The 18,011-nt window shown below is 42.0% G+C and overlaps 1 protein-coding gene across 3 annotated transcripts; it reads left to right on the top strand.

Annotated features, from left to right (window-relative positions):
• The first annotated feature begins 1,176 nt into the window (after positions 1-1,176).
• On the top strand, positions 1,177-10,757 carry sc5d (sterol-C5-desaturase). Of its 3 annotated transcripts, none has more exons than XM_043676522.1 (5): positions 1,177-1,286; positions 6,290-6,507; positions 7,914-8,046; positions 8,882-8,982; positions 9,649-10,757. In XM_043676522.1, the coding sequence occupies exons 2-5, from the start codon at positions 6,298-6,300 to the stop codon at positions 10,093-10,095; spliced, it is 891 nt and encodes a 296-aa protein (XP_043532457.1). In that variant the 5' UTR covers positions 1,177-1,286; positions 6,290-6,297; the 3' UTR covers positions 10,096-10,757. The 3 variants fall into 3 exon arrangements, with proteins under 3 accessions (XP_043532457.1, XP_043532458.1, XP_043532459.1); XM_043676523.1 differs by lacking the exon at positions 1,177-1,286 and adding an exon at positions 2,314-2,406; XM_043676524.1 differs by lacking the exon at positions 1,177-1,286 and adding an exon at positions 3,431-3,491.
• The last annotated feature ends 7,254 nt before the right edge of the window (positions 10,758-18,011 follow it).

Here is an 18,011-nt window from a genome sequence, read left to right as displayed (position 1 = left end):
TGCCCCTTTAAATCCCAGCGATCTGCCCCTTTCAATCCCAGATGTCTGCCCCTTTAAATCCCAGAGATCTGCCCCTTTCCATCGCAAGAGAATGCCCCTTTAAATCCCAGCGATCTGCCCCTTTAAATCCCAGGTGTCTGCCCCTTTCAATCCCAGGGGTCTGCCCCTTTAAATCCCAGAGATCTGCCCCAATTAAATCCTAGCAATCTGCCCTTTTAAATCCCAGAGATCTGCCTCTTTAAATCCCAGGAGTCTGCCCATTTAGATCCCAGAGATCTGCCCCTTTAAATCCCAGAGATCTGCCTCTTTAAATCTCAGGAGTCTGCCCGTTTAAATCCCAGCGATCTGCCCCTTTAAATCCCGGCCATCTGCCCCTTTAAATCCCAGAGATCTGCCCCTTTAAATCCCAGGGATCTGCCTCTTTCAATCCCAGGTGTCTGCCCCTTCAAATCCCAGTGATCTGCCCCTTTAAATCCCAGAGATCTGCCCCATTTAAATCCCAGCGATCTGCCCCTTTAAATCCCAGAGATCTGCCTCTTTAAATCCCAGGTGTCTGCCTCTTTAAATCCCAGAGATCTGCCCCTTTAAATCCCAGGGGTCTGCCCCTTTAAATCCCAGAGATCTGCCCCTTTAAATCCCAGAGATCTGCCTCTTTAAATCCCAGGTGTCTGCATCTTTAAATCCCAGAGACCTGCCCCTTTAAATCCCAGGGATCTGCCTCTTTAAATCCCAGGTGTCTGCCTCTTTAAATCCCAGAGATCTGCCCCTTTAAATCCCAGGGATCTGCCCCTTTAAATCCCAGGAGTCTGCCCCTTTAAATCCCAGCGATCTGCCCCTTTAAATCCCAGGGATCTGCCCCTTTAAATCCCAGGGATCTGCCCCTTTAAATCCCGGGGATCTGCCTCTCTAAAAGAGAACATCTGATGGTTCTAGCAGTGACGTTACCATCAGGCCACACAACAGCCAATCGGAACCAAGGAGGTGATCAGTCGGGCGAGCCCTAAGCCCCGCCCATTCCCACATGAATGGTTAGAACGCAAGTACCGCCCTTGCCATCTCTTCGCTTCATTGGTCTAGCTTGTGACATCAGGCGTCACGGACAGGCAGACGGTCCAATCGATGTGGAGGCTGCGAGCCCCGAATGGCTGAATCCTGCTGTCACTCACATTCTGGGGCGGCGAGGCCTGCGCGTTGCCTTAGCAACCGACTGGCGGAGTGGCCTGAGAGAGAGAGAGAGAGAGCGGCGCTTTAACATCCCCGTGCCTCCCTGGAGGATCGGGCAGCAGGTAGGAGCGGGGTAACCGGACCCGGGGAGGCCTTAATGACCGGCTGGGGACACGGGCATTGGGGGTCAGAGAGAGTGGGGTACCAGGGTTAGGAGAGGGTTAACTGACCAAGCCCGGGGATACCTGACAAGGAGGCATCTCTTCCCCACTCCATCCCTCCAGTTTCCTGTTGAAGGTTGCACAGCCAGATTGGATTCTGGATTAACAAAAACCTTTGCATTCAAGTGCAAGGGTTTTAAGTTCTGACCCAGGCGTTAGCACCTCTGGCAGTGCTGCACCCCCTCAGTGCTGCAGTGGGTGTAACATCTGACCCTCTGCAAAGATGGTTGCTCTGGACCACCATTCACAAGCAGCTGGCTCCCAAATCATGAGCTCAGCCCCTGGGGAATTAATGTTCCTCCCTACCACCACCACCCAACTCAATCACTCCTCCTTGCCCCCCTCCCCACCTTCACTCTGCAAAAAAAAAACTGAAAGAACTGCAGATGCTGTAAATCCTAGTCAAAAACAGAAATTGTTGGAAAAGCTCAGCAAGTCTGGCAGCATCTGTGGAGAGAAGTCAGAGTTAACGTTTCAGTTTGAGTGAGCCTTCCTCAACTCTGTCCTGAGGAAGAGTCACTCAGCCTGAAACATTCATTCTGATTTCTGTCCACAGATGCTGCCAGACCTGCTGAGCTTTTCCAGCAATTTCAATGATCCTCCTTCAGAACTGAAGTGTATTAACATAAAGACTGCAACTGTTTTTTATTTCTGTATTTTTGACTCTGGTCTAAAATTAAAAAGGACTTTTGTTAAACCAAGGAATGCAGAAGGAATAGCTGCATTTTTGAAAACAAGTTATGGAGCTTATGAGTTATGTTTACAGTATTGCTTTGCAAGCAGTTGGGGAGATGAGATAAGACAGTATCACACCAGGGTATGTACAGAGCGAGATCAGTGAGCATTTGGGTGTTGATTGTTGGTGCAGTTTTTGATCATATGTAAAACCCAAAGGTCATCAGCCTGATAACAACAATCTAATTCGCAGACAGCTGAGTAGCTTATGTGGGTGAATGGTGCAGCGGTAGTGTCCCTACCTCTGAATGAGGATACCTGGATTCAAGTTTCACCTGTTTTAGAGGTTTGTACTGACATAGAAATTTTCTTATCAACTTTCAATAGTGGCAAAAGGTCTTAGGGAGTTTTGAGAAGATTTGTAGTTCAGGTTCAGGTTGAGGTTCTGGATTTAGATTTGATCGCTGTGCTGGAAGATTCATTTCCAGACATTTTGTCACTCTACTAGGTAACATCTTCAGTGGGCCTTAGGGCGAAGCACTGCTGATGATGCCAGCTTTCTAATTATATGTTTGGGTTTTTTGGGTTGGTGATGTCATTTCCTGATCTTTTTCTCAGGTGGTGGTATATGGGGCCTAACTCAATATTTAATAAGCTGTTGACTCTGACCAGTGACCTATGAAACTGAACAATTGATGAGTAAATCCCCAGTATCTTTGATAAAGAACTGAGAATCTGGAATGAAGAACTTTGGAGAACCAAAGGTTTTGGGAATTAAAAAAAACACCTCATCTAATGAGGACTGGTGCTAATGAACTGTGTTTCCCCAGCATATTGTGTGTGTGTGTGTGTGTGGTTTTAAAAGGAGTGTTAGTTTTAGTTGTAGAATTCTATGTTGATGGTCATAACTGTTTACTCATGGTTAGAATTTACTTGTAACAAATTGTTTTTATTAAGTACAGGATTCTGGTCAGTTTTCTGGTCACCTGATTCCATCAGACTGGTAAATCTGAGGCTTTACATACTCTGGTTATATCATCAATTTTTGCTATGAATCTGGCAGTAATGGGGTTCAAGAATTGGTGCACTTTTCCAAGTGGATTGTGGCAATAGATTCATTTTAACTTTGGTTCTCTCTCCACGAATGCTGCAAGACCAGAGATTTTGCTTGAACTGCTTTTATTTGAGTTTTTCAGCAACCGTAGTATTTTGCTTTTATTTGATCTCGAATTGAGCAATTTGGTTAGAGTCCAAAATAAAAATAAAATGTCTTGCATTTGTTCAGTCCTACGCATGACCCCTGGACAAACTCCAAAATGCTTTACAGACAACAGTACTTTACTGAAGTGGAGTCATTGTTATAATTTTAGGAAGTGTTGAAACCAATGTGTGTATGGTGAGCTCAACAAACAGCAATTGGATTATGACCAGGTAGGTTTGTTTTATTATGAGGCTAATTAGGGGATAAATATTGGCCAGGGCACAGGGGAGAGCTGTGTCCTGCTCTTCTTTGAAGTAGTGCCATTCAATCTCTTACATCCACAATTGTGGGCAGATGTGAGCCAGTGGTTGATGTCCCATCTAATATATATAATGAATGAAACCACTGAAAGAAAGCGGCAGCCTAAAAGTTTACACGGCTGCTTTATCTGTGTTTACTGTTTACGATCTTGATTATAACAGTAAAGAGGTTTATATCTGTGAAATCCAGTGTGCCAGATTAATTGTGGCTTCGCAGTTGTCAGCTTTATATAAGCTCCCACAAAGATGAAGCATGTTCCAGATTTTCACTTTCTTTCAAAATAAAATTAAGATAATTGAGAAATGAAATATTAGGGTTGTTTTAACTTGGGTTTATATTTTTATTTGGATAACCTCAATGTGGCTATCATCATTCCATATGTTTTAATGCAAAATAATTTTATTTGGAATTAAGCAATTTATCGGGCTGAATCCAGTGTTCTATTTTAGGGTCATACCTGTTCAATAACATTACTTTGTAGAATTTAATGGAAGAGTTTAAATATTTTGTGAATGAATATCTTACAGTAATTTCTGAGCATATTTTCTCTACTTAAGAGTTTCTGATATTGTGAATTACCAAACTCTTATGATTTGAACTCCATCCTGGCTAACTTCCCACACTCCATCCTTCATAAGCTTAAGCTTACCCAAAACTCTGCCTGCGTCTGAATTAGGACCTAGTCCTAACCATTTACCATTCCTAATCCTCACTGATATATGTTGGGTATCAGGTTTAACAAGGCATGTATTTTAAAGTTCTCTTTAGTTTCCAATCCTTGAAGCCTCACCCTCCTTAAAATCTCTATCCCTAAAATCTTCAGATTAATGCTGTTGACATTATTCAGCCATCTTGATCTTAAGATCCCTAGAGTCTTTCCACCTCTCTGTTCTTTTTTTTATGAAGTTCTATAAAACTTGAGTTTGTGTTCAGCTTTTGGACACCTCTCTTAATATCTTCTTGTGTTATTTGGTGTCAACCTTTATTTGATAAAGGTTGCTGCACAGTGATGTCCCGACATATTTTGTCTGCTTGTTTCTCAGCAACAAACAGAACATTGTTTCAACATCAGAACATTATTTCATTGAGCCAACACACACTGCAGCACAGAGGAACTACACAGAGCAGTGGAAAATCACTTATACCGTGTATTCAAAAAGAATGGGTACCCAATGAACACAGTCCGCCGATTTCTCGGCAACAAACCCAAATAAGCAGACAAAACACATTGGGAAACCTTAGCCACTCTTCCCTACAACAAAAACAGCTCGGAAGTGACTGCCAGACTACTCAGACTGCTTAACATCATGGTAGCCCACAAATCCACCAACACACTAAAACAGCAGCTAATGAACTTGAAATGAACTATACAGGCAACGAGCAAAACTAAGGTCATTTACAAAATACCGTGCAAGGACTGTAACAAACACTACATTGGATAAACAGGGAAAAAACTGGCCACCAGGATACAGTAACACCAACTAGCCACAAAACGGCATGACCCCCTCTCACTAGTATCCTCAAATACGGATGAGGAAGGACACCGCTTCGACTGGGAAAACACACCCATCCTAGGACAACCAAACAAAGACACACACAAGAATTCCTAGAGGCACGGCATTCCAACCGGAAGTCCACCAACAAACATATCGGATTAGACACCATCTACCACCCCCTGAGAAAAAGAACGAAGTGACATCACCACAGGAAATGACATCACCAACCCAAACATATGAATAGAAAGCAGGAATCATCAGCATTGCTTCACCTGAGGCCCATTGAAGATGTTACCTAGTAGGGTGACGAAACATTTGGAAATGAACTTTCCAGCTCAGCAAGCAAACCTACATCCAGCACTTTATTAGTGATAACTGTTTATGTAGCACCTCTCACCTCGAAATGACAGTCTAAATTCTTGTGCTCAATCACTAAACAGACTGATTTGAAATTCTCTTTTGCTTATTTAATGTTTTTGTAAAAGTGAATGACATAAGCATTATTGTTGAGCAATACCAGAATCTCTTAGAACACAGAACATTACAGCGCAGTATAGGCTCTTCGGCCCTTGATGTTGTGCCAATCTGTGGAACCAATCTGAAGCCCATCTAATCTACAATATTCTATTCTCGTCCATATGCCTATCCAATGACCATTTAAATGCCCTTAAAGTTGGTGAGTCTACTACTGTTGCAGGCAGTGTGTTTCACGCCCCTACTAGTCTCTGAGGAAATCTGTCCTATATCTATCACCCCTCAATTTAAAGCTATGTCCCCTGATGCTGGTTACCGCCGTCCAAGGACAAAGGTTCTCACTGTTCAGCCTATCTAACCTCCATGATTATCTTATATGTCTCAATTATGATTTGGAGGTGCTGGTGTTGGAATGGGGTGTACAATGTTAAAAATCACACAACACCGGGTTATGGTAGAACACGTTTATTTGAAAGCACTAGCTTTTGTAGTGCTGCTTTTTCATGAGGTGGTGGTGAAGGAGCAGCGCTCCGAAAGCTAGTGCTTCTAAATAAACCTGTTGGACAATAACCTGGTGTTGTGATTTTTTTTTTTAAAACTTGCATCTCAGTTAAGGCACTTCTCCACCTTCTTCCTGTCAGAGTCAGTGCAAATGAAGAGTTGGGAAGAATGCTGAGTGTTCACAGAGAATTAATTTTCATACATGAATCACTAAGACCTCTTCTTTTGGTTTACAGGTTATGCCATGGATATTGTATTACATTATACAGACTACTACTTCTTCACACCGTATGTGTACCCCAGTTCCTGGCCAGAGGATGATGCTGTTCGCCAGATAATCAGCCTCCTAGTTGTAACAAATCTGGGAGCTGCTGCTATCTACCTCCTCTTTGGAATGTTTAGCTATTATTTTATTTTTGATCACATGCTGAAAAAACATCCGCAATATTTACCGGTATGTGCTATATCCCTGATGTCTGTGTTTCTGTTAGTTCATCTGATTTTTACATGGAATTCAAAGGAGTTGGCCAATTAGTCTCAGAAACCCTGACCCCCCCCCACTCTTTGTTGACAATCCTGAACATCTTTCCTGTTTAAGTACATATTCTGATCATAGTAAAATCGTTTTTAAAAACAGTGGAATTAAAGGCTTCATGACAGCTTGTGAGATAACCTACTGCATTGGCTCATCTGCAGGTAGAATATCTGTCATGTTGCATATAAAACCCTCTGCACCACGAATTTCCATCATCCATTTGGAGGAAATGGTGTGAGAGTACTTGATAGTAAAATAGAATCCTTATGTAAGTTTAAAATTATTTTTTTCAACACTTGTTCAGACTAGCAAATGGGATTTATTTTAATTTGGAGTGCCTAATATTTTCTTGCTTATAAGTTACTATTTTGCCTTCAGGTTTCACTAATTTTTTATTCTACTTTCTATTCTTCATTTCTCTGCCCACCCTCTGCAGAGCAACTAGCCTCTAGCTGCCCCATCAAATGGAGTGGCCTTATTGAATGAGGTGACAGCCAGCAACTTTAATCTCTCCCTCTTCTTGCTTGCACTGGGGTTTTAAAATGTGAAACTTTCTAATCATTTTGGAATGCTGGCATCTCGATTTTTGTTACTTTATTATTTCTTCTAAATGAGATGCACTGTATATGACTTGTTGTGCATTACTATTAATAAGGTTGCAGTAAGGTACTGGAGGAGTCAGGGGTTCGATTTGTGGAACTGAGAAGGTTGAAATGAGTGATCTGATTAAGATCAAGGTAAATAGTTTCCCCTGGTCAATGGGATGTTGCTAAAGGTAGGTGTTTAAGGCAGTCCGAACAGCAACTAAACTGGGAGTTAGGAAACATTTCTTCACACAGAATGATTGAAATCACAGAATCCCTACAATGTGGAAGCAGGGAATTCAGCCCATTGAGTCCACACCGAACTTTCGAAGAGCATCCTGTACAGTCACCTGAGGCTGGAATCCAACCTGGGTGCATGTTAAGCAGCAATACACACCGCTGAGCTGCTGTGCTGGCCTCAGGAATGTGAAAGGTCCATGCTGCAAACCATTGTTGGAGCAGAGTTCATTTCATTCTCTCAAAAGGGAATTAAATAGTTTCTTGAGAGGTTATGATGTACAGTTCATGCGAAGTGGGCAGGATTTGTGATATATTTGGCTAACTGATGTGTAGAGAGAAACTGGCTCAGATATACTGGACCAGATTACATATTTCTGCCCTGAGACTTCAAAAACAAACACACATTGCATATGTGGTTCTTTGGAAATGTTGGTAATTGAATTTGATTTTCTGGATATTTTTAAAACCAATTTTTTTTTTAATCCCCCTCCTCTTTTATAGAACCAAGTGCAGCGGGAGATAAAATATGCTTTGAAGTCAATGCCTTGGATGAGCATTCCAACAGTGGCGTTATTCTTTGCAGAGGTCCGAGGCTACAGCAAATTGTACAACAATATTGAGGATTCCCATTATGGTAAGCGTTTTTAACAAAATAGGAATTCGATGCAGGGAAATGGATTCCGGCCAACATTTTATTTCATTCCCTAATACTGGGCAGCAAGCTGAACTCTGAACTCTGCATTGTTCTTGAACCCTGAGAGCAGGTGACACGGAAGGGCAAGAGTAAACCATTTTCACCCTCCTGCCTGCTCTGCCTTTCTAGATCAGGACTGAATTGAAAATCTGATAGACTAGTTGCTTTGGAAATGTCACCGTTGTATGAAACAAATTGTAATCTTATTCTCTGTTGCCTGCTATTCATTCCACTATTGTAGGACTTGGAGTTCTATTTTGAATTGGTTGCCTAGGCCCCAGGCTGAAGCATTCCCCTTTCCAACATTTTTCATCTTTCATTCTTCCATTCATTCATGATTTGATCATTCTTCTGTTCTTTTTTCCCCTTTTTAATGACACTTAAAGCCTCCATCTTTTTCCAAACCTTTGACCTTTTGAGTGGCATGAAATAAAGTTTGTACAACAGCACACATGTGAAGGATCTTGGGATATTTCACTATTTTAAAGGTGCCGTTTAAATGTAGCTGCTATTTATGGGACTTCTGTCTGAGGAAAGAGGGTCAAGGAAAAAGCCACTTTTTAAATAGCTGCAGGGCAGGGAAAGAGCAGTCCTTTGATATTAACTCTGGTGGGAGTTCTACCATCTCTCTCACACGCTTCCCCAAAATCCTCAGGCTTATGAATTGTGACTGTGCTCATAGCCACATGTGTATGATGAGCTGGAATAGGTGGGTAACCTGTGATTGTATCCTGAGCAGACTACCACTCTAACATTGGTCTTCCTGTTTAATCAGGTTGGTTTGGAGTAATCTTCAGTATGGCCTCCTTTCTTTTCTTCACGGACATGTGTATCTACTGGATCCACAGGTTTCTTCACCACCGGCTCCTCTATAAGGTAAGTGTTAGAGTCACGAGGAAGTACAGTTTTTGTACACAGAGAGAGTGATTTGAAAATTGAGTTTAGATTACATTTGTCACGATTAGATACACATTTCAATGAAAAGGGGTTACTCAGGCATGTTAGCATTGATAACAATACTGATAGACCAGAAGGAGACTATTCGCCCCACTGAGGCAGCTCTCCATTTGACCCACTCCCCAGGTGTTGCCCCATACCCTGTAAATTTCTCCTTGAATACTGTTCAGCTTCCCCCTTTGGAAATTAATATTGATTGCCTGAAGAGAGTTGTCAAGAATCTACTAATAATCTTATTTCCACCTCATAGGTTTATTTAAAAATGCTGATTTTTCTCGTTATTGCATCTAGCCCAAATTTGGATATTGAGAGGCATTTCAAGGCATTAGAACTGCATCATAATTGAACAGCATCTTGCGTAAATATAGAATTGCATCCCAAAAGGATCTTATGGCACCAACATTAATGTCCTTGCCTCTGGGCCAAAGGATCCATATTCAAGTCCCGTGATTCTTGGAGTTGTCATAATATGTCAAAACCAATCGAATTTTAAATGTTTGTTTAGCTTTTTAGAACTGCATTTTTTTTTCCTTTTTAAGCAATCACTAATGTGCTGATTATATATAATTTCTCTCTTATTTGCAGCGACTACACAAGCCCCACCATACCTGGAAGATTGCAACCCCATTTGCAAGTCATGCTTTTCATCCTGTAGATGGGTTCCTGCAGAGTATCCCATATCATATCTATCCATTCCTGTTCCCTCTACACAAGCTGGTCTACCTGGGTCTTTACATCTTTGTCAACATCTGGACAGTGTCCATTCACGATGGGAACTACAGAGTGCCTAAAGTCCTCGAGGAGGTCATCAACGGTGCAGCCCATCATACCGACCACCACCTGTACTTTGACTACAATTATGGGCAGTACTTTACACTCTGGGACAGAATCGGAGGCTCCTACAAGTGCCCGTCTGCCTATGAAGGTAACGGACCCCATGACTATTTGAGGAAGCTGACAGCTGAGGGAAAGCTGTGTAGTTCTTCCTCCAATGGCCGGGCAGCCATCGAAAATGTCAGCAAAGAGGAATGAGCTGCCTCATTGTCTACTTCCCTTGCTTTGCTCCAGTGAAGCATTATCATCTCTGCCAAGAGCAATACTACGAATAATGCATAATTCAGGCATCACTCAGTATTTTAATTTGCCCTATCTTACTACAAAATAAAATCTATTGGAAATGGGTAGCAGTAACAGACAGTTTGTTGCCTTGTGAATGAGGGGAATTCGAATTTACTAGCTATTCACAGACTGGAAATACTTTCTTTTATAAATAATTTATAGTACAATACTTGCTTGGGGTATTGACATATTACTGACTTGTTAACTTTGTTAATGCTGTGCATGCCATTATCTAGGGTCTGGGTGATTATTGGTTGTCTTCTCATTGTAATTATGTATGATATTACCATAAGAATAGATTTGGTTGTTGAAAGATCTCATTTATTCTAATGATTCTGAGGAATTTTGAAACAATGTACTGTACAGCCTTTTGTAAGGTAAAGAATTGAAGGGCAGTATCAAAGATTCCCATGTACTGGAGATGCTACTTCATTTCACATGCACTATTGTGAATCATTATTGAAGCTTGAGTTCATACCTTAAACAATTCTGTTTAATGTTTACTGCCTACATAATTTTGTGGTATTTCTTGGATTATTCTGTGGAATGTACAGTAAAATGCAATACTGCTTTCATGAGTGGGTTACTTATTTTCATCAAATTTTTACTCTTTATAAATATTTTTATTAAAAATTTCTTCAAATATTTTACAAAACAACTATTATATAGAAATAAACCAAAATACAAAAATATAGAGATAGTATAATAGTCATATCACAATACTATTTAATGATAAACTACCTACTATTCTATCAGAACAAATGTATCTACTTAAACTAAACTACAATCAAATTAAATTAAGCTGAATTCAAATTAGCTTAAATTATATCATATTACTTTATTCTATTTCACTCACCACATCTCCTACCCCTACTAAAACTCCTACCCCTGGGGGCACAAGTCATTGCACGTGTATTTTTTATTCCCCAGCTGATCTCTCCCAGGTCCCTACAGGCACCCAAACTGATTCCCCTGGCTATATCACGGCCCTAATTAATATTGCTGATAAGTCTGCGTCAATATAATTTAGAAAGGGCCGCCGGGTCTTATAAAACTGCTTCATCCAACTCTATTTTGATTTAATCCCTGCCCTCCCCTTCACTGTTTGATCATGCAGCATTGCCCTCTGAGAAGGGCACTGCTTGTCACTGGCCACCCTGGGGTTTTGTTTTGTGGTGCACCATATTTGTGAGGTAGTCTTGGGGGAGATGCTCCATCACCAGCCTACACTGCCCCATAAGACCTGGGGGGTTTTCCAACTTCCAATTCATTAAAATGCCCTTCCTTGCACGGAGGGTAAGAATGTTACACAGTCTCTTTCCATGTTCCTTCAGACAGGGCAAATTTGGCAACGCCAGAAGAAGAAATACCAGATCCACTTTGACTTCGATTCCCCGGATTTCCTTCAGTTCCCTTACTATGGCACTCCAGAATCTCTGAATTTTGAAACATAACCAATAGCAGTGTGTGAGAGTGCCTATATTAATTTTACATTTGGGAAACCCTGGTGATGCTCCTGTCTTGAACTTAGCTAGATCCTCTGGCACCATATGAGCCCTGTGTAAAATCTTCAATTGCATAGCCTGCGCTTTGTTACATATTAAGATTTTCTTTACATTTTTCAATATATCTTCCCATTTTTCCAATGAAATATCCTCTCCTGGCTCCTGATTCCAAGTCCTACAGAGTCTCTCCACATCTAAGGCACATCCGTTCTGTAAATGATACAAAGTACTAACTGAAAGAGCGCCCGTGCACCGGAGTACTCTTTTCTCCACATCTGACTTGTAAGGAGTGTGGTCCTCCTCTGTATATAATCCCTTATCTGAAAGTACCTGAAAAGGGCCCTATTAAACATTCTATATTTCTGACTTAGTTGGCGAACTGACATCAAGACCTCCCCCTCGAATAAATCTCCCAAACAAAAGATTTGCCTATTTTCCCACAGCTTAAAGCCGGAGTCCATTGCTCCAGGTTTAAATCCTGGGGCTCCCACCAACGGGGTAAATGGCGAGGTCTTAAGCCAATTGCCCTCGTCTTGCCTCATTATCCTCCAAGCTTTTACTGTGTTCAAAATGATTGGGCTCTTACACTGCTTGATCACATTTCATCTTATCCATGAATAATAGATTAACTAGGGGACATCTCGATGGTGAGGCTTCAACACGCCAAATCGACTAAGAATCCCCGCTGTACCCAGTCACCCACATATGCTAACAGGCTGCATATTTGATATCTCTTCAAGTCTGGAAGGGCCACACCACCACCTCCACCCGCCCCCCCCCCCCAATTTAATTAGAGGTTGCCTGCAGCACAAATAAAGGACTCTCGCCAACCATTGAGCCTCAGTAACACTCATCTGGGTAGCAACAACTTGAGCATTCTCATGGGGTACAACAGGCGAGGAAGAACATTCATTTTAATCAGGGCTATTTGGCCTAACCATGATAATGGTAATCCCTCCCACTGCTGCAAATCCTGTTTTATCCTCTCCAGTAGTTGTGCATAGTTAGCTTTATACAGCTGGTGGAAGGCAGTGGTAATAAATATCCCCAAATCCAAAAAACCCTTTGACGACCATCTAAATGGGAACTGCATTCCACCCATCAAATCAGGCACCTCCATTAATCCCCCCACCGGCATAGCTTCTGACTTTTGTATCCGGCTAAACTGCCAAATAAATTAATTTTTTGAATCAGTCGAGGAACAGACTCCTCTGGATTGGCCAAGAACAAAAGGACATCATCAGCGTATAGGGTGATTTTATGGTTCCCCCATTCCCACCCCTGGCACCACTATTTCAGGATTCTTCCTGATTGTCTCGGCTAACAGCTCAATTGCCAAGGTAAATTACAGTGGTGAGAAAGGACACACCTGTTGACTACCTCTCCCAGTATTAAAGTTATCTGACTTAGTACCATTCATGATGACTGTTGCCTTCGGATCATTATACAATATCGCCACCCACCTGGCAAAGGCTCCCACCAGACCAAAGCGCTGTAGGACCCTAAACAGGTACAGCCATTCTCTCCAGTCAAACTCCTTTTCTGCATCTAGGGAGACCACCAAACTTGGGATCCATCATTGCTGGCATACCTGTCTATGTTCAGTCCCCTCCTGATATTGTTGGAGGAGCTACGGCCCTTGATAAAACCCATCTGATCTTCTTTTCTAAAATAGGGCAATATCTTTTCCAACCTCAGGGCCAGCATCTTTGATCGAATTTAAAAGTCTACATTCAACAGTGAAATTGGTCTATATGAAGCACATTCTTCAGAGTCTTTCCTCTTCTTTAAAATGAGGGCGATATTAGCCTCCCTAAGAGAGGGCAGCAGATAAACCTGTGTATATGAATGGCTATAAATCTCCAGAAATGACTCCATCAATACATTTATGAATTCCTTATAAAACTCATTTCGGAATCCATCTGGCCCCGGTGCTTTGCCACCCTGGTGATGCTTTATTGCTTCCTGCACCTCTTGTATCATAGTAGACGCATTTAACAGGGAGACCTGTTCCATACTTATACTGGGCAGGTCCAAGTTCTCAAAAAAATAATGCATTCTCACTGCACCATCTTTGCCGCCCTCCGTCAGGTATAACTCTGCTGTATAAATCTAACATTGGTCTTCTTCAACTCATGGGTAAGTGTGACAGCCTCTTCTCTAACAGACATAACGGATTAGGAAGCATTTTTCTTTCTAGCCAGATATGCCTGGTATCTACCTGGCTTATCAGCAAAGTCAAATAATCTTTGTTTAGCAAAGGAGATGTCTTTTTTTTGCCACCTGTGTGTGCAATGAGTCATGAGTGGCCTGGAGAGCCGTGACCCCGCTGCAGCTTGACCAATGAAGGCCTATTATAATATTCTTCCTCAGCTACCTTCAGCCGGGTCTCCAGCATCCGTTGCTGTTCCTTCCTCTGCTTCCTTCTAGTCATTGAATACAAAATAATGAGGCCTGGTAAATATGCCTTAGCGGCCTCCCAAAGTATTGCTGGATTACTGGCCATACCCAAGTCGATATCCCAGAAGGCCCTGAACTCACTTGTAATGTACTCAACAAATTTCTCTCCCTTAACAGGAATAGATCTATGCGCCAGCACCGTATATCTATTCCACCATCCTTGATATTAATATCTAAGTATATTGGCGGATGGTCCGAGATAGTTATATTCCCAAATGTTCTGTCCAAACTAACCAACGGCATAAGGAACATGTCAATTCTTTTGTGGCACTTGTGTGGATTGGAATAAAAAGTAGTCTCCTCCTTTCAGGTGGAGGTGCCTCCACACATCCACTAATCCCAATTCCTCACTCATGTCCTCCAACTGTCCAGATTGCGCGAGTGTACCTGCCGGGCCCCTTGGTATCCTGTCTACCCCGGGATTCATTCGGCGCTTAAAATCCCCTCCTATGATCGTGTAGCGCACCTCAAGATTCATTAATTTAGCAACAGCATCAATTAGAAATTTAATTTCTAATTGATGCGCTGGGGGACAATAAACATTCAGGACGCCATACTCTTCTCCATGTATCGAGGTCACAAAACCAATAGCCTGTGACCTACCCTGAGCCATTACCCATTTACCTGCTACCTATCCATCACTTACCTTTTGTAAGCCATAGAATACAGCAGCTACTTCTTCAAAAAGGGGTGTGGTCTTGGCATCAATTCTCTCCAGTACTGCTGGCTTGGTTTCCTGCACTGGATGGTCCTACTTTAGCTGGGAAGATTTCTGGCTTGTCAGTTTACCCAGGACACTCTTCTAAAGGCATCTGGTCAAACTCTGGGTTGGAAATAGGGATTCTGAGCAAGGTCAGATGATTGAGAACTTTATGCAGAGTTTATGACCACATTATATGTTCATGTACAACCCAAAAGACCAAACACGTAGCTAGGTATTGATTTTAACCAAATGATTAGTTTTGAAATTCCAAGCAATAATAACCAAGATACTGCCAGCATCGACTTAGTTTGATAGTTTATAATGTTTGAGAAGACACATCACCTTTTAATAGTTTGACCATTTTGGGTAATGTCAGAAAGCATGTCATCACACAAAGGATCAGAAAATCTGCAGTGCACTCCTCTGAAGTAGAAAATTGATGGATTTTGTTTTGCATTTTTAATATTAAGGATTAGATAGATGGAGTTAAGATGTAGATCAGCTTTGACCTAATTAATTAGCTGAACAGACATGACAAGACGTCTGTTCCTATTCCTACAACATTACTGGTTACTGAATTATTTTATAATCTGTTTGAATTGATTACAGTTTCTGTCCACCATGACATAACCGATTAAACATCCCACTTAACATTACTGTCTAGGTGTACCTCATTGTGAAACTGCTTGCCAAAGTCCTCTTTAAAGTCACATTGTTCTATTTCCAAAAGACCAATTGACCTCTCCTCCACAAAGGTGCTGACTGATCTACTTCTGGCATCTTCTGTCTCCTTTATAAATCTCCTGCATCTCCAGATTTTCTGTTAACAGCATCCTGATGGTGAGAAGTTAATGAGAACTATTTTCAAGCTGGTTAAAGAGGCCCTGTTGTAGTGCAGTTGTAGATTCCCTACCACTGAGGTAGGAGGAGGACTGTGAGGACTGCGGATGCTGGAAATCAGAGTCAAAGAATGTGGTGTTGGAAAAGCCAGTCAGGCAGCATCCGAGGAGCAGGAGAGTCGACACTTTATGCATAAACATTCCTGGTGAAGAACTTATGCTTGAAATGGCAACTCTCCTGCTCCTTGGATGCCGCCTGACCAGCTGTGCTTTTCCAGCGCTACACTTTTTGACACTGAGGCAGGAGGCCGAGGTTCAAGTCTTGCCTGCTCTAGAGATCTGTAACAACTTCTGAACAGATTGGAAAATAACTTCAAGCTGTGAAAACTAATCTCGAAATTTGTGTTAATCAGCTATACCAATATTGTCCACTTGGGTGCAGCTCTGAGCACAGATCACAGATGCAGATAAGGTCATTAAAGCTTTGTTGGTGAAGATAAAGTTTAATTTGGATTCAAAACGTCATCACCCCTCCCCAATCCACTTTCACGGTTTCACTGAGGGGTCCCACAAGTTTCAAGCCTTGATGATGGGGTCAGAGTGGGAAAAGGTTTGGGAAGCAGTGTCTTGCTGTATTTCCTTTCCTGTCTTGTCTCCATCTTGTGACGTGCTTTCACTGTGTATGGAGCGAAGGTTGGCATGAAGTGCTTTTGTTTTGCAGAATCTCTGTTGTGGTATAACTGAAAACCATATCGGTGCACCTGAAGTCACCAGAGATTTCGGGGAAGGCAGAGGTCTAACTGTAATTTCTTCTGTGGTCAATTTCAAGGTGATCTCCCCAGCCACAGCTACAGGTTATGTGCATTAGTTGGGGATTTCTCCATAAATAAAAATTGGCCACTAGAGGTAGTACGGTGGTAGTGTCCTAACCTCTGAACTAAGAAGCTCAGCTTCAGATCCAGAGCTGTGAAATAATGTCTCTGAACAGGTTGATTAGCAAATATCAAAAATGCCCATTAATGATTAGATATTCCAACTCAAAAGAAGATTGCACGCCGCAAGACTTAGGAGTAGAAATTAGGCCATTCAGCCCATTGAGTCTGCTCCGCCATTCAATCATGGCTGATAAGTTTCTCAACCCCATTCTCCCTCTTTCTTCCCATAACCCTTGATCCCTTTGATAATCAATAACCTCCTATCTCAGAGTTAAATACACCCAATGATCTGGAATCCACAGCCTTCTATGGCAGTGAATGCCATAGATTCACCACTCTGTCACTGAAATAACCCGTCTCCAGCAACCACATGTGTAGACTTGCTCATTAATGAGGTCACTTTTGCTGTGCAAAGTTTCCAACACAACTGATTCCAGAAAGGAATGCGACAGGGAAAAAAAAAGCCCAGTGTTTCTCCAGGCTTCCCATTTGACAGTTTGAAACTCTTGCCATCCAATTATGTGGTCTCTAGAAAAGCAATCACTTGTATTTTGTGCACAGAAAGTTCCCACTGATTACAATGTGATATTGACCAGCTCGTTTTCTCAAGAAAAACTGTTAAATAATCAATGTCCAAGATGTCAATTCATCTGAAATAGCATAAGGAGCAATTAATTTGGGGCACAACTGGAATTTGGGTGGATCTGGGAGTAGGGTGTTGCTTTTGATAATAATAGGGAATGGGGGGCTTTGGTAATAATGAAAATGGAATTATTAAATAGTCCTAATTGGAGTGTGTGTATTACTGGCTGGGCCAGCATTTATAAACCATCCCTAAGTACCTTGGAGAAGGTGGTGCTGAGCTGCCTTCTTGAACCGCTGTAGTACTTGCTATGTAGGGGCACCCACAGCGCAATGAGGAAGAGAGGTTCAGAATTTTGACCCAGCAACATGGAAAGAGGGGTGATAGTACCAGAGGATGATGTACAGCTTGGAAACCTTAAAGCATCTAAAACTTACAAGTAATGTGATCACCTTACACCTTACTGCCAGTTCATCCATGGACTTTCACATTTTATTCTTTCATAGGATGATAGCACCACTGACTGGGCCAACATTTGTTACCATCCCTAAGTGCTCTTGACCTGATCGCCTTGCTTGGCCCTGTTAGAAATCAGTTCAGAGTCAACCATGTTGCTGTGGATTTGGAGTCACACATAGGCCAGACCAGGTAAGGATGCCAGATCTCTTTCACCATTATTTTAATTATTTGATTTATGATCTGCCATGGTGGGATCTAAACCCCTGTCCACAGGACATTAGCCAGGCCCTTTGGATTATAGATGAAACTTTATTGCTGGAACAGCACAGCAGGTCAGGCAGCATC

The sequence above is a fragment of the Chiloscyllium plagiosum genome, chromosome 35 (genome assembly GCF_004010195.1).
Source record: "Chiloscyllium plagiosum isolate BGI_BamShark_2017 chromosome 35, ASM401019v2, whole genome shotgun sequence".
Lineage (NCBI taxonomy): Eukaryota > Metazoa > Chordata > Chondrichthyes > Orectolobiformes > Hemiscylliidae > Chiloscyllium > Chiloscyllium plagiosum.
Note: the sequence above shows the minus strand (reverse complement) of the source record. Positions and strands in the feature narration are given on the sequence as shown.

What these genes read in the sequence shown, in the direction of transcription:
- sc5d (XM_043676522.1), top strand. Translation starts at nt 6,298, where the DNA reads ATGGATATTGTATTACATTATACAGACTACTACTTCTTCACACCGTAT. An exon ending in AACATCCGCAATATTTACCG is followed by an intron (nt 6,508 to 7,913) that starts GTATGTGCTATA and finishes CCTCTTTTATAG; the next exon opens with AACCAAGTGCAGCGGGAGAT. An exon ending in ACCACCGGCTCCTCTATAAG is followed by an intron (nt 8,983 to 9,648) that starts GTAAGTGTTAGA and finishes TCTTATTTGCAG; the next exon opens with CGACTACACAAGCCCCACCA.